Source organism: Acanthaster planci, linkage group LG04 (assembly GCF_054643075.1).
Source record: "Acanthaster planci isolate LZ-2023a linkage group LG04, COTS_SCS, whole genome shotgun sequence".
Classification (NCBI taxonomy): Eukaryota; Metazoa; Echinodermata; class Asteroidea; order Valvatida; family Acanthasteridae; genus Acanthaster; species Acanthaster planci.
The window spans coordinates 20588038-20603416 of NC_141780.1; the positions used below are offsets into that span (position 1 = coordinate 20588038).

The 15379-nt window shown below is 43.1% G+C and overlaps 2 protein-coding genes across 5 annotated transcripts; one reads left to right on the forward strand and one right to left on the reverse strand.

Moving 5' to 3' along the window:
- Positions 1–474: 474 nt before the first annotated feature.
- On the reverse strand, positions 475–15327 carry ndufaf3 (NADH:ubiquinone oxidoreductase complex assembly factor 3). Of its 2 annotated transcripts, none has more exons than XM_022249206.2 (5): positions 15238–15327; positions 2696–2891; positions 2052–2118; positions 1312–1412; positions 475–932 (listed from the first exon to the last, which is right to left on the reverse strand). In XM_022249206.2, exons 2-5 carry the CDS (start codon positions 2873–2875, stop codon positions 849–851), a joined length of 432 nt encoding a protein of 143 aa, XP_022104898.1. In that variant the 5' UTR covers positions 2876–2891; positions 15238–15327; the 3' UTR covers positions 475–848. The 2 variants fall into 2 exon arrangements, with proteins under 2 accessions (XP_022104898.1, XP_022104897.2); XM_022249205.2 differs by lacking the exon at positions 15238–15327 and adding an exon at positions 3539–3684.
- Positions 3690–13133, forward strand: LOC110986907 (non-structural maintenance of chromosomes element 3 homolog). 3 transcript variants are annotated; one of them, XM_022249201.2, is made up of 10 exons: positions 3690–3810; positions 5229–5346; positions 6055–6171; positions 6708–6771; positions 7062–7254; positions 9170–9249; positions 9567–9612; positions 10192–10257; positions 10542–10656; positions 11823–13133. In XM_022249201.2, the coding sequence occupies exons 2-10, from the start codon at positions 5254–5256 to the stop codon at positions 11964–11966; spliced, it is 918 nt and encodes a 305-aa protein (XP_022104893.2). In that variant the 5' UTR covers positions 3690–3810; positions 5229–5253; the 3' UTR covers positions 11967–13133. The 3 variants fall into 3 exon arrangements, with proteins under 3 accessions (XP_022104893.2, XP_022104895.2, XP_022104894.2); XM_022249203.2 differs by having other exon boundaries at positions 3717–3810; positions 5238–5346; XM_022249202.2 differs by having other exon boundaries at positions 3717–3798.
- Positions 15328–15379: the final 52 nt, after the last annotated feature.

Sequence of the window (15379 nt, forward strand, 5' to 3'; positions counted from 1 at the left end):
TATTTTTCATGTCATCTTTACAGCTGCTTAAATATCAAAAGCATTTAATAATAACCATAAAACAATGAAACACATCGTCCTTTATTGTGAACCACTTCAAATCACAAAACCCAATAATCAGTCTGGATAGGAACCAACTCTTTAATTTCCCAAAGCCATTTGCAAAGAGTCTTGAATCCTCTCAAATCTCAGACCATGTAGAAACCCAACACACAGCACTCTTTGCACTTCAGTCTTGGGGGGGAACATTGAAGCCCTATTTACAGAAATTACTGTCTGGTTCTCCCTTTGTCAGTCCTGCAAAACCTTGGAATTGTGAACCAGGGAGATTTAATAATTTTACATAATTTATTTCTTATTAAAAATGTAGGTTTTAACTGGAAATGCACACTTGGGGGATTATGTTGGGATCCATGAATCACTTTTAATTTTTTTTTAAAATATGGCTTAAAAATTACGATATGTTGTCACAAATTTCACATCATTCTAAACGTTATGAACTTTTATTCCGTTGCCATTACATTTTCTCTCCAGTTCCCAACATGAAAAGATAGTTACCTCACTTTCAAGATGGCTGACACATGAAAACAGTCAGCTGATTTCAATAAATGGCAAATAATCATGCCCAGTTCTCTCTCAACAAGATGGATAATACTTAGATTAAGAACAGGTCATCTCCCCCAACTCTCTGCTAACAAATTCACTGTTCAGTTCTGAATCATGACCGTTCTACCAGTGTCAAACCTACTGGAGAACCATTTTCTCGGCCTAAGCACTAATACATGTACATACACTACACCAATACACTGTTGAGTCCGGTATGGTACCCTGGGCCACCATCCCCTTTATCACCTCTTCTCGGGTGGAATGAGGCCTGCCGCCACCACACGATTCTCGCTCACTAGGTAGTTAAACGTGGAGCAGGCATGGGGCTGAAATAGACCAGCGAGACAGGTTTGTTATAACGTTCAAAGACAAGAACAGTTTTGAAAATGCACCAGCACAAGTTTTGAAAGAAAATCATCCTTACCAAGAGTAGAGTCATGGTCTTTTCTTAAACTGAGAGAGAACAGCCTGTGTCCAGATATATATTTACACATTACAATCAAATCGTGTTTTGTATTCCACTCCATGTGACAATTCCCTCAAAGTAATTTTTGTAAGGAGAATTTACCCATGTCCAAAACTGGAATTGGTGGCTATGGCCATAGCCACTCACTCTACCGATTCTACAGCAAAAATAAAAGCCATAGCCATTGGCATTCATTTCTGCCAAAGCGCTGCGTATATTAGGAATCTACTAGTGCTTACAGTGTCTTGCACTTCGAGAGCGATGCCTTTCTGTCTTAGGAACTTGTGCAGTCCAGGGTCTAATTTGTGATTGATTGCACCAACCCCTAGTACCAGAATTTCTGTAAAGAAACAAGAGAAATGTACAAATAAACCCAATGGAGCCACAAACACTCAGAATGAAATCAAATGACTCGGAACAAAAAAAGAGTGATTCAACATTATGAGCTTGATTTTCTGGTACAATTTTATAAAAAGCCTCAAAAGAATCCTGTTGCCTAGTGAGGGAGACGCCCAAAATCGACAGGAAGACCGTCACAGATTACAGCACACTGAGTTGTTAGTGAGAAAACCTTACCAGAAAACTTAGCAGCAGGCTAACAAACGAATTATCTTCAGATTTCAAATAAAATGGTTTCCCTTAACAGTGACTACCTACTGGACCCAAATTCAGAATTTATTGACATCTTTAGAACACAGAGGGTATATTACATCCGGTTATCAAACTTCTCAGGGAAGATTGGTGCAGCTGATTAAATGATACCGACGAGTGACCACTGACAGGTTACAACCAAGTTTGTAAGAAAAGTTTCTGTAGGTCCATGACAAGTCACCCAGTCTGAAGTCAATCACAAGACTGTCAAATGGAATCTGACGATAGCATTCCTGTGTCATGTGATAGCCTAGACAATACAGATCAGTGCAACACAATGAAGACGGACTTAAAAGCTCCAAACTATCTGATTAAGTACTTATCTCACCTATTTTTGGTTCTAAAAGATGAAACAGTGACAGACTTTCCTCGTTGATGTCCTTCACACTACTAACCTATTGTGATAGCAACGAGAAAGTTTCACATTCATTTGAAGTCCGTTCACTGATACATTCAGGTTATAAAGGCAAGGTTTTTTTTTAGTTGGTCCAGCAATCCCCTGACCTTCCTGATTCCAAACTGAAAAAAGAGAAAAAAAATATTTTGAGAAGTCTCGGATCCTTTTTTCCCCGTCCTCCTCTAAAACTTGTCTTGAAAAATCCAAGCACCAACCGACAAAAAAATTCTCACCTTAGTTAAGGACAGTATTGCTGTCAAAAGTCTATACATGTTTGATAATTTGTTTTAGTATCTAACAAAGGTTTTTGGGATGTCGTTAGATACAAAGGTTATGGTTATGGGCCTGCTTATTTCACATGGATCTGGATCTTGATCAGTGATCCTAATGATGGTTCGCATCATCCATTAGGTGGGGTTTGGTGTCTGTAAACCAATGATGGATCACTGATCGTGATCCAGATGCATGTGAAAGAAATATGGCATGAATCTCAAGTTCAAGGCTCCAATTTTGATGTTATTCTTTGAGAAGGTGCTCTGCAACTCATGCTAAAAACACATGAAGCAACATATTACATTCCAGTGGACAAGACTTCTTGGCAGTACAGCAAGCGGTCCAATCACTCGATCGCCGCTGACTGTAAAGCCGTGGTGGCTATAGCTGGAGATGAACGGAAGACCTTCTGACTCCTTAGAAAGCAGGGATACCGTGGTACGGACATACAACTCATCATCGGTTGGTTGTAGCCTGCTCATGTGCCTGCATACGTATCTAATTAGTCAAAGGGAAACAAGTTCAAAAATGATACAACTGCTACGTACGCTAGTGGAACAAACCAAACAGACTTGAACGATGTATGTTGTTTATTTTGTGATTATTTTCTTTATTTTGATGAAGCTACTGTGTTTTGGGGGACCATTTCATGATGATCCTCAACTATGGTGAGTCTGTTTTTATGATATTCAACATTTTGAGTTAGTACTCGTGGAACTGGGGCTTCGAGTCCTGATTGCGTGAGTCTTGGACCAAACAATGCCATACTCTCAGAACTGTGGGAGTCCGGCATCCGTGGCAGACGCCGGACCCCACAGTGCTAGGGTAACAATAGTTGCCAAAATTATGCATGGGCATTATTAGGTTTGTCATGTTTGTCATTCTATTGAGACAGGAGTCATGTGTGTATAGGCCAATACTTGGACAAATAACATATTTGAGATGAGGATAGCGTAGGCTAATTACTAGTTAGGCCTACCATGGGCCTACACACGATACATTTTGAAGGCTGGGAAAATCTACATACATGAAGCGTCCATATCCATCATGACCATGTACATATGAAAGGCGGACCTAGATTACTCAGAGTCATTATGTTATTTTCAACACAATGGAAGTTTGAATGTTTCTAACGAAATGCAAACCTTGACATATACGGCCGTCTACATACTGCGACAGCGTTCCTTGACACGAGCATGGAGGCTGCCATCTTGCTTTTGGAGCCTTCACGTTTTAAAAACATTAACCGTGCGAAAATATCGCTGGTGATCAGCATCTAACTCGCGCGTGAGGACCGGAAGCGTGTGAGATAATACCAGTGCCATTTGCGTGCAGTGTGTATTTAGGGCTACGTGTGAACTTCATAGCGGGAAACTTCGTAATCGTATTGCCTGACTTACAAAAAGTATTTTGGCTGGTAATTGACTATTGTTCAAATATTTAAAATAGGCTACGTGTGTGTTGTCAGTGTAAAACATGCTATATCATGTCTATTTATGTTATTTAGGCTTAAAATGATATTTAGGACGGCTGCCTGGCCTAGCCTGTAGTGTCAGTCATTGGGCAGCGAGTCAGTGTCTCTGACGCTGGCTAGCTAGGCCCATCTTTGCCCGTAGGGCCTACCACCATGCATTGGCCTACAGAGTACATGTATTTGATACACATTTTGACAGACATCTTTTCCAACCTATGTGCTAGTCATGACGTCGACAGTCAGCCATGTGACAGCCTTGTTGCAAATACTGCATGGGTGATTTTGCACAATGGTGGAAAAGCATTGTGGGAAGGAAAAGCATGAAAAGGGGGCAATTGTTACTTCTTTTTCCTTCCCACAAATGCCTTTTAACCATGCCATCCATTAGAAAGTGATAACATGTCCTGAAAATGTCAGATTTTGCTGGGAAAATATTGGTAGATGCAACCCTGTAACATCCAGGAGCTTTAACCTTTCGCGGTGCAAACAAACACTAGTGCTACATTACAAGAAGTCAGTGGTGTTTTCACCTTGCTTTGTACCCCCAGAACTGTGGGATCCGACGTCCGCCCCACAGTTCTGGGGGTACTCGCTGTGATCTCGGGTTGAAAATATGATATATAGTTGTATCCACCCAGCATGTCCAGTGAACATATTGAAGTGTTTACTTGAATTAGCAGATATGAGTTACTTAGAATTTTTTCAGACCTGTAAGTTTTATACTTAAAATGTCTAGTATGTCTGGCATGATAGCCCCGATAATTCCCCCCAGAACTGGGAGTACACATCATACTCAAGCCATGCAGTGCAATGTCCATGACCATATTGTCACCAGGTCCCTAATTTCGTCACCTATTGTCAAGGGACCTGGCAACTATACCGTCATGGACGTTAGTTATTCGGACCATGCATTTACCAGCCCAAGGCAAGCATTGACATCCGTAGGTTCCCAACTTTTTTATGTGAATCTCCAGCGTCTCTTAATTGTACTCTGCTGGATCCTGGAAAAAAAATCTATCGATCCAACTGCACAGCTGTAACTTAAAACACAATGACTGTGACAATGGCTCCACATCTAGCACTGGTTCTCTAACATGAAAGTCCCTGTTTCCATCAACAATGATGTTTGAATGTGACATCCCATTTTATTGTTTGGAAAATATTACAAGATCTTAATTTACAGAAAGGATTGAAGTGGTTGCATGGTCTTGTGGACAGCTTTCCTTATTCCGTGTCATCATGTTGTAAGGTCACAGGTTCGATTCTTGGTTTGGAACATATTTTTTGCTTTGCTAAAAAAAATATGTTTTACTTTTCAATGAAATGTAATATCAATTTCTTGGCTTTTATAAACTTTGGAGGATTTGTAGGTATTAAGCTGACACTATGCCACGAGTGCCGGCCTCAAGCCAGAGGCAGAGTCAGGGTAGGAGAAGAAGGCCCAGAGAGGTAGTGGATGCCGGCGGCTCATCCAACTCAGTAAGTTCTCACAGTTTTATCAGGAGTAGGGATTGAATTTCCAGACTGTACTGACTAAAACCTCCTACAAGTTTGCAGGCCAACCAGTTGACTGAGCTAGTGGCGTGACTTTTGGACTTTCGGCATTCCTTCCATAAAAGTGGAAAGTGCAGGGCAAAATAGGCCGCAGTAGTTTTCCTACTTTTTTAGCATTACATGTACCATTTGCCTGTGCTTAAGCTCTCCTCATGTGAAACCAGCCCCTTTAATCATTTGAACTACTTGCATGCACGGAAGTGCCACTCACGAGTGAAACAGTCTGTGCGTAGTGTGTACAGGTCTTGTACAGGTGCACGGCACTCGTAAAAGCCTGGTTATACATGTCCACCTGGCACAAAGCACATATGCAGTAGGAATAGTAAGTGTCACCAGACTGCCATTTCAACCTTCATGGCAAAGCAGAAGCCTCAGTTTAATGATTTTGCATCACAGACCCAGTGCGCAGTTACTTCTCAACAGTGACATTATTTCCATAGTCAGTGTTGTAGCCAACCAGAGTCTCGTGAGTCATGGCCGAGGGTCAGGGGCCCGCTTAAGGGGACTCTAGATCACTTTCTCAGTGAGGTTTTGTTTGCAAATCGAGTAAGAGTTCAATTTAAAAAAGATTCTTCTAGGTAAAAATATGAAACTTTTCGGAGTGACTAACGTTTTTTCTTCACGGCTTCACAGGATGATGGTGACTTTGAGGTTAATGGCACCCAAGCAGCCAGCCAGTCACAGACTCAGTCCCTGACGCAAGCGGACAAAGCTGCGGCCAAGCTCACCCCCGAACTCATTGAGAGGAAGGTGGGTGCACTGGGACTTTCTCAGATGAATTGATGAATCAGGCTGCAGTTGTTGTCTGACATGACTTGGACTGCCTAAGTTTACCTCATCTGCGATCAGTGTGGTGTGTTGTGGGCCATTCAGTGCACTGATGCAAGCACATGCACCCACTGGAATGTACAGTCTTTGTATGAGCACTCTAGTCCCATTGAAGTGATTATCTGTCAGCCTCTCTCTGTCCAGTGAGGAAGGATACTTGTTCAGGAAGTGGATAAAAGTTATTCCTTTTCACCCTTAGTAGAGGACAAATATCCCTACTCTATGTACATGTAGGTCTTTAAAAAGCACATGTGTATATGTGTTACAAAACCCAACAAGAGGAATTGTTGGGTTGGGGGGTTGGTCGGTTACTCTAAGGTTAGGCAGTTGATAGAATCGTAAGACTAAACAAACTAAACGCTTGGCTTTCTGCACCACAGCGGGTTTGTTTATCCACTTTCATTTTTAAGCATGAAATCTCAGCTTCTTTGCCTTGTTTTGTTGTTCATGTGTCAAAGGTCGGGGAGTTAGTGCAGTATCTACTTATCATGGAGCAGAGGAAGATCCCGGTGAGAAGAGGAGGTGAGTTGTGATGAACGGGGGGGGTTACATCCTGGAAGTTTGCGTCTTTGCGTGGCTCCGTGGTACAACACTCGGAAGTCAGACTTTGAACAGTTTTAATTAGAGAAAGATCAGTATTAAAAACTTTTCCAGTTATTTCCGACAGAGTTTTGATCGGTCATATTTACAACATTAAACTGGGTACAACAGCATTAGTTATGGGACCATCTCACTGACCCCATGACAGTTACCCCCAGGCCCCCCCCAAAAAAAACCACCTGTAAGTGACAGTGTTTTTATTTTCACATCAGACATCACCAAGAATGTTTTAAAAGAGTATCGCAACATCTTGCCACATGTTCTGGAGAGAGCCAAGAGAAAACTCAAGCTGGCTTTTGGCTTTGAGGTCATCGAACTCCTACACAAGACAGGGAGGAGTACCACCAAGATGTATATTCTGCTGAACAAGATTGATGCCGAGAAACAGGGACATTTCATTGACAGGTGAGCAAATTCAGTCGTAATTGTGGTGCCTCAACTAAAGCATCTGTTTCATTACAGTTGGGACACCCGAACTTGGTACTGAAGGGTCAACCCAACTGCAGGGTTGACCGAACTGCAGGTTGACCGGAGATGCCACTTTTCTGGTTTTATCTGGATTTCTGTCTCTTTTTTTAAACAGACCCCCGAAATTCCGTTTTGCCTTTTTTCCCTTCTGGCTCAAAAGAAAAGACCCGAAAAGAAAACACAAACGGGAATGCCTTGATTTGCGCCTCTATGAATTCCAGTTCAGTGATGGTCGCGCATGGCACGTATGTGTCGAGCTCTTTCCCTGTAGATGCCATAAAAACAAGGCTTCCTTCGTCTGCATGATCATCGAAACGACCAGAGATTCAGCAGTGCCACGCATAGCAAGTACTGCACGGCGCAGTGAACTGTCTACGTGTGAGTCGATTTGTGCTTGCTGTACTGCGCAGCGCATTTAGCATGCTGAGCACATTTGTCACAGCCTTGAATTCAAATCTTTCATGTCAGTGGTTCCCTACTGCAGTAGTTGTATGAATGGGAATATTGTACATAACAAGTCGGGAACCAACTACATCGTGGCCGTGCACGTGTGTTTTCACAGGCTGCGCCAGGCTGTCGATGGATGTCTTCAACCAGGCAAGAACATATCAGTGCATGGTTTGGAGTTAAAAATTTCACAATAATACGTGTGCCTCATGCAACAGAGTTTGTCAAAATATGGAAAAATGTAGAATTTTAGATAGAACAATCAACTGGAAAGCCATCGAATCAAGCGTGAAAAGTAAGTGCGTGCGCTTCGATGTTATTTGCCAGGATGAAAAAGACATATGCTCAAGGAAAAAAAGCAAAGACCCTGGTCCTTGCTGTTGCTTTTGTGCTTAGCGACGCGACGCCAACAGTCGGGCACCGGGCCTTTATAATGTGCATATGCACACAGACGTAAAAGGGAACTAACTGCAGCATTCGAGCGTTTTCGAAATGAGTGGATTAGGCTGAGACTTTGGTTTCACTGGTTCCAGCTATGGTGGAGCATGGTTCAAAACCACATGTTGAAACTATGACTGGAACCAGTGAAACTGAAGTCTAAGCCGAATCCACTCGTTTGGCTTGAATTTAAGCACGAGTCTAGGGGGTTGTGGTCTCGGCCAGTTTCCGTACAATCGTGTGTAAATTCCAGCCGCATCGATTCAGACACGGCCACTGGGCAGACCATTCAGCATGTGTACATTCATGTTTGTGCATGCATCGCATGCGAGACTGAGGCGTGTGCTCAGTGACATCGTAAAAAATATTGTACCGTGTTATGGGTCCGTGTCAAGGCTGATCTGAAGTGAAGTCAAAAAGTTTAGGTATTTTTCAAGACAGAAGTAGAAACAAACGGTAAAAATGTTCAGGTACATGTACTTTTCATTACAATAACGGAATCAAACGGGGGTAAATACTTGCGCCCGTCTTTATGATTTACGGGCACATTTCTGAGACAAACGGGTGCATTTTAGCTACCTGCGCCCGGTAATTTCGAGCCGTTTTAAAAGCAAATTACTAGTCCTATTACTGTCATTGTAAATTTTAAGGGAGTACACTGGTTTTATGTTATGAGCAGGCCTACCGTACATCCTGTTAAGGTTGCATTTTCAGCTATTGTCGGTAAAAACATCGGATCGAATCAGACATCGGCTCATGTTCCAATTAAAACATCAGACATCGGGCCGGCAGTTTAAAACTACATCAGTTGATCCCTTGTAATATACACAAGATGTTGACAGTAACGTGGCTTCTTTGAGTCACATGCTTAGTGACTGTTGTGTGTATTGCTTCTATCAGTATGCAGTTTCTAACTAAGTAATTGCACCGAGAGAGATCATTTCTGGCCTCTGCTGTTTCTCTATAGCTCCAGGGATGACCCCAAGGTTGGGCTGCTCATTACCGTGCTCAGCATCATCTTCATGAGTGGAGGCACAGTCACTGAGCGTGAGTACCGCAAGGCTGTTGCCATTTTATCGCTTTTGTTGACCCATTTAAACCACGGCATGTTGTGTTAGCTTACACTTGCCGCTTCCCCCCCCCCCACCAGTGACACAGCCCCCAGGATTTTCCCGAATACTTTGACTAGGTCCCTTTGAGTGGACCTGCGTGTGCAGAGGTAGAAACAGTTGACCAGTGATTAAGCTGGAGTTCAGATCTGAACTTGCCCACGGCGATGTGATTTGCAGAGTGTCAAGCACTGATGTTCCAGTGTCTTAAATATGAGATCCATTCAAGCTTCCCTTGTTGTCCTTCCCCCACAGCTGTTCTTTGGCACACCCTGAAAAAATTGGGCATCCGACAAGATGAGTAAGTTGGAGTTTGTGTTTTTTTAGTGTAGAATAGGGAACCAATCTTATCATTTTAAAGCACTGGCTATATTGTTTGGCCTTGTTTGTGTTTTTTGTTTATTCAGGAATGAAAGTAAATGAGTGGAAACCAGCTAGTGGAAACCCAGAAAATAAAACAGTGCCAAAAGTTGATCAAAGTATCTTAGGCCAAAAAAGTCTCCGGTTACTGGTCAGCGCTCACATTGCTGTAGACCTGTACATTGGCAAAATAAAAAAGTTTTTATTTGGTATAAAGCACTGTCCAAAAGCTGCCGCACCACTTTTGGAGGCTGCTCCTGACCAGAAACCGGAGACCCTTTTTTTGGGCCTTAACTTTAACTTGCTCAGATTGCTCAAAATTCACCAGAAAGTTTTCAAGGATTTTGTAGGTTTCAGGAGAGGAACCACTACTGTTTCTTAGCATGGATTAGTAGACAGGTTTGAGCCAGTGTGTGACTTAGTTATAAGGATGCTCCTGAGAGTTGTATTGGGGCTGGATTAAAACTGTGCATCTGGACTGATTTTGCTAAATGGCTCGGTCATTTGTTCTTCTATGCAGGAAGAACCATGAGGTATTTGGAGATGTGAAGAAGCTTCTTACTTCTGAGTTTGCCTCCAAACAAATGTAAGACTAGGACATCATTGTCATCCTTCCTAATCAACTTCTTGCACACCTGGGGGTAGATCCGGCTTAATGTTCAGGGTTTATGACCAGGGGGGTCAGGCCTTTGAATGCAGCCGCTGGCCATACCCTGTATCCTGGGGGTAAGCTACTTCACCCCTATTTACCCCTGTCTGCCTTGGAGGGTACTTTTATGCCTTCATACGTGATGTTTTTCTGTGTCAAAATGCCGTGTCACATCTTGAGGTAATGTTTGTTTCATGTGTCGGCGTTGGCCCCCATTGCAGGTATCTGGACTACACTCGCATTCCCAACACGGACCCGCCGGCCTACCAGTTCAAGTGGGGCCTCAGGGCACAGACGGAATGCACCAAGCGGAGGGTGCTAGAGTTTGTCTGCAAGGTGAGTTGGTAGGGTGCGAGTGCAGGGCAGGGCTGTCCCCTAGAGACTGTACGTTGGCATAACCACCCATTTCAGCAATGAGACACAGAAAGATTAGGCCGAAACTTGCGTGCCATTGCTATTGTGGGCCCTGCCGTTCCCCAGCGGAGAGACCCAGTAATTATGTGCACATTCAGACGAAAAATTACTTCTAATACTTTGTTGTAACATTTGTGAGCCAGTGCATGTGTGTGACATGTCCACTGGAATGCCTAAACAGTATTCCTGGTATACCTGGGCATGGAAGCTCTGTGCGACCCCCTGTGCCTTAACCAGCCGAAGGCGTTAGAAAATAGACCAAGGTGGTCATTGGTGGACACCTGTCATCAGATTCTGCCCACTGAATTGTCTCATCCTGGAGACCATAAAATATGTGCACTATGGATGATTTGGTAGGCCTAATGACAAACAGTGTCCCTATAAACTTCCATTTTCCCCCCCTCCAAATTAATGTTAACTCAATTTGCTGTCTTCAAGACAACATTATAATTGAGTGTACTAAATTAGACACCTTTAGTGTTAACCACTTGCTGCTGGGTTTAATTTGAAGTTTCATGACGAATTCCCAAGGGATTTTCAAGATTTTCCATTTTCAAAATTCTTCAAAAATTCATAACTTCATTTACTGGACGTTTACACCCACACGAATAACTGTCTGGTGGCTACTCTAATCTGACAGACAACATCTATTGACACCCGAGTATTTCAGTCAGGCCTGTTGCCTTTTAAAAAGAGCCCAGATTGTGCGGTGTCACGTAATTTTCTTTTGTTCCCGAAACTGGTCCAGTGCACTGCTGGTGTCTTTTCAATAGGGGCCAGATTAGCGTGCAGCGGCATTGTATCGCTCATCACTGGAGTGCTGAAGTGCTTTTGTCCCCGGTCGTAATCCGCTCGCATTGATTGCCACAAACAGTGGTATACTCTTTCAAAATAATGACGGCTTACCTCCGCTATTGACAAATGAAAAAATGTTGGCAATTCCTAACAGGTTTGTTACAAGGCCCAGCTCCTTTGTCCGATTTCAGGCACCCCAGCTGTGCGTATAAAGCCAATGTCTCCAGTACTGGGCACTCCAGCACGAAGTGGTTAAAATGTTCCGCAATTAAGGTTGCATTTTTCTTTCTCAGATGTATGGAAACGACATGGACATGAAGACGTGGAAGGAGCAGTATCGAGAGGTATTGCAGTCGGAAAACGCGGACCATGGAGACGACGACTCGGTTTCCTCAAATGGAGATATGCAGTCTGACGACTCAGAAGAGTCCGACTGAGACTGCCGCCATCTTCAACCCTCTGTTCCGTCATCCTCGGCTTCATATTCATTCCCACATATACAATGTATGAACGTTTTAGAAAGCTTTTACAGAGATTGCCTCCTTTTCAGCTCCAGATGGCTGACTTTTGAGTAAGGTCTATTGTAGCCATGTAGTGTCACACTGCTGCAGAAAACTTAGAAACCAAATGCTGTTAATCAAGACCAGTGTTTAAGAATTGTGGACCAAATCACACAATTTTCCAAGATTTTCTTTTTCATCCAAGTGAAGTAAATCTGCACTTTGACTTCCTTTTGATTTTGACCACAGAAACATAACCCTGGACAATTCACAATACACGGCACTGGCTATCCGCACTGTGCACAAAGACTTCCCTCTCTGTTGACATGTGGTGGGACCGTGCTCAAATAACCCCCTCTCTGTTGACAAATGGGGAGACAAGGGGTGTACTCATTTAAACATGTGACAGATTTGTCACATTACAGTCTGTAAACTTGATGCCAGAGACATGTGAGAGAACATGCATGCCTGATGTACCATTGTGGTCGAGACACTGTAAGGCCATCAGAGGTCAAAGCAGGCTTCGAGTACAAACTCAGGTCACGAGCTATTCCAAAAGACTGCAACAAAAGCTGCAGTCTCGGTCTAGAGTAGAGCCAGTCCCCCCCCCCGGTGTACTTAAAGTCATACTGAAATTGAAGGATTGAGGACTGTCAGGGCCAGTCCGAGTCTGGTCTTGTGATGGTCTAAATTTCATCGTGTCAAGGGAGATTGTTCCTTGATAATAGAGAAACTCCTATTCTGACATGGCGGCATACCACGCTGACGTAGTCACGATGGTTTCTTTGGGATATACAGAATAATCGATCAAATACTTCAAGCAGCCAGGATGATGTTATTTTTTTCAGAAGAAAATAGCAATCTGACAACTGGGATGTCAGGACGGCTATAGATGGTCACTTGAATGACTGAAGGGAGGAGGTTAAATCCCTGAATGAATGGTCCACTGATCTACCTGTTGTTGCTTAATACTGTTTTCAGCTACATCACACATTTGATGTCATTTCTCATTTATTTTGTTTTGGTATGAGTTTGTGAAGACACCTGTTTTATTAAAGCTATTTAACATAGAGTTTCAATAAAAAATATTCAGGTAAAGATGTATTCACGATAACTCCTTCACTAGAGAGGCTTTCTACCACACACCCCGCACAGCTATTGTTCTTCATTTTTCAATTCACTAAGTACAACTATATACAGTCATCTCATAAGCCCTAGATGACATTAAAATCGCTTATCCAAGAAAGGTAACGAGGTCGAGCATATAGCCAAAACCGTGAGGATGAGCGGAAACGCCTTTGCATCAAAGATCAGATTAATCTGAAGAGCAGCGTTGGATTACTACCTCACTCGTGTACGTCGACTGAAGAAAAGTAACCCTGCAGCTTGGTATCTCGAGATCCGCGTAATGACGGGTGGCAGACGGGGTCAGCCGTACATCGGAGTACCTGGCCTTGATTCGGCTGATGATAAAACAACTGCAAATGCAATCAACAATCACTTCATCTCAGTTACCCTAGATGTGGATCCACTGACCACTTCAAAACTACCTGCATTTCTTCCGGCACCCCAATCGAACCTGATGATATATCGATGGGATGTATAGAGAGAGCGCTGGCGAAAGTCAAGTGTATGTACCACCGCTGGAGGACCCGATGGCATCCCCACAAAAAAAAATACGCGAATTTTCTTATGAACTCGCAACACCTCTCGCTCATATCATCAATTAATCTATCCAACAAAATATTGTTCCTAATGAATGGAAACGAGCAATCTTGATCCCAATTCCGAAATCAAATCCGCCCCAGAAGATTTACGACCGCCGTGTCACTCACAGACCATTTTGCAAAAATCACGGAAGGCTTTGTTGCTAAATGGGTACCAAGCGATATTCTACCACAGTTGGGTTCGATGCAGTTTGGCAACCGGAATTATTTGTCAACATCACACTGTATTGTCAGCATTTTGCATGATGTGTTTGTTAATGCGAATAAACCGAAATCCTCTTCCACGGTTGTTGCAACTGATTTTTCAAAAGCGTCTGACCGTATAAATCATTCCATAGCCGCACGTAAACTTACCAGCCGTAGAGTTTGTCCCAACCTTGTGGCCTCGGATCACGAGTTTTTTTTTTTAAATGCGCACGGTTTAGATCATCCCTTTCAAACTGGTCAACGTTGCATGCTAGAGTACCACAGGGGACCTGTTTAGGCCCCATAATGTTTCTTGTAATGAAAAACGGCGCATCATCTAACTGCATTAATGCCTACAAATATGTAGATGACAATCGGTCGAAGTGGAAATGAAGCTCTAACATGCAAAGTGCTGTTTCCAGCCTGGCCAGTTGGTCACATCAGAATAATATGAAATTAAACTCGATATGTTCTGTGCTGCATATCAATTTCACTTGAAACCCAGTTTACCGTCTGCAGTTTGTACAGATAATCACCCGTTGCAATCTGTCAAGTTAAGGCTCCTAGGTAATATCATATTAGTGATTAGGCTTATTAGTGGCTCGGTATCATTATGTAACATGTAATACTCCTGCTGTGATTGATGATGTAAATTGCAAGAGACAATTTGTTAATAATACCCATTTCAGCCTTGGGGCTGCAATGTATTGTATTTAACAACGACAACGGCAACACCGGCAGCAGCAACAACAGCAGCAACACCAGCAGCAACACCAGCAACAACAACAGCAGCACCAGCAACAACAGCAGCACCAACACCAGCAACAACAATAACAGCTGCATCAGCAGCAGCCAACAGCAGCAGCAGTTAGATGACCTGGATTTTGCCTATGACTTGGCACTCATTGCACAATCGTTACAACCATGATGCAGGAAAAGACGACTTTACCATCAGATAGTGCAACGAGGATTGGGCTCAATATCAATGGGAGGAAAACACAAATCATGAAGATCTACACCAAGGCCAACACCTCAGAAGAAATTGACGACGAGGCCGTTGAAGTAGATTCATTTGTATCGAAAGTGCCATTGACACACAAGGGGGTACGAGACACGATAATAATTCGTTTAAACGAGATAAAATAATTTTTTCGCGTTGGCAGCAATACGCTTCCGTAGCAGGCCACTGCTCATTTGCTTTGAAAAACATGAGTGTAACCTGGGTACCCCGGCTCTGCGTGTTCTTGCCTGTTACTGTTCGTGGGTGAGAATCATGCGCTTAATGGATGACTTACCGTGGGGGAATTTGTAGCAAAGTTTATTCTTTCAGGAGACTGACTCAAGTACTTCTGCACGGGTTAAGGGCCTTAGTGCGTATCGTCTCTATTGATACCTAATCGGCATGTCACAATGAATACCGCGGGATAGAGAGAGCAT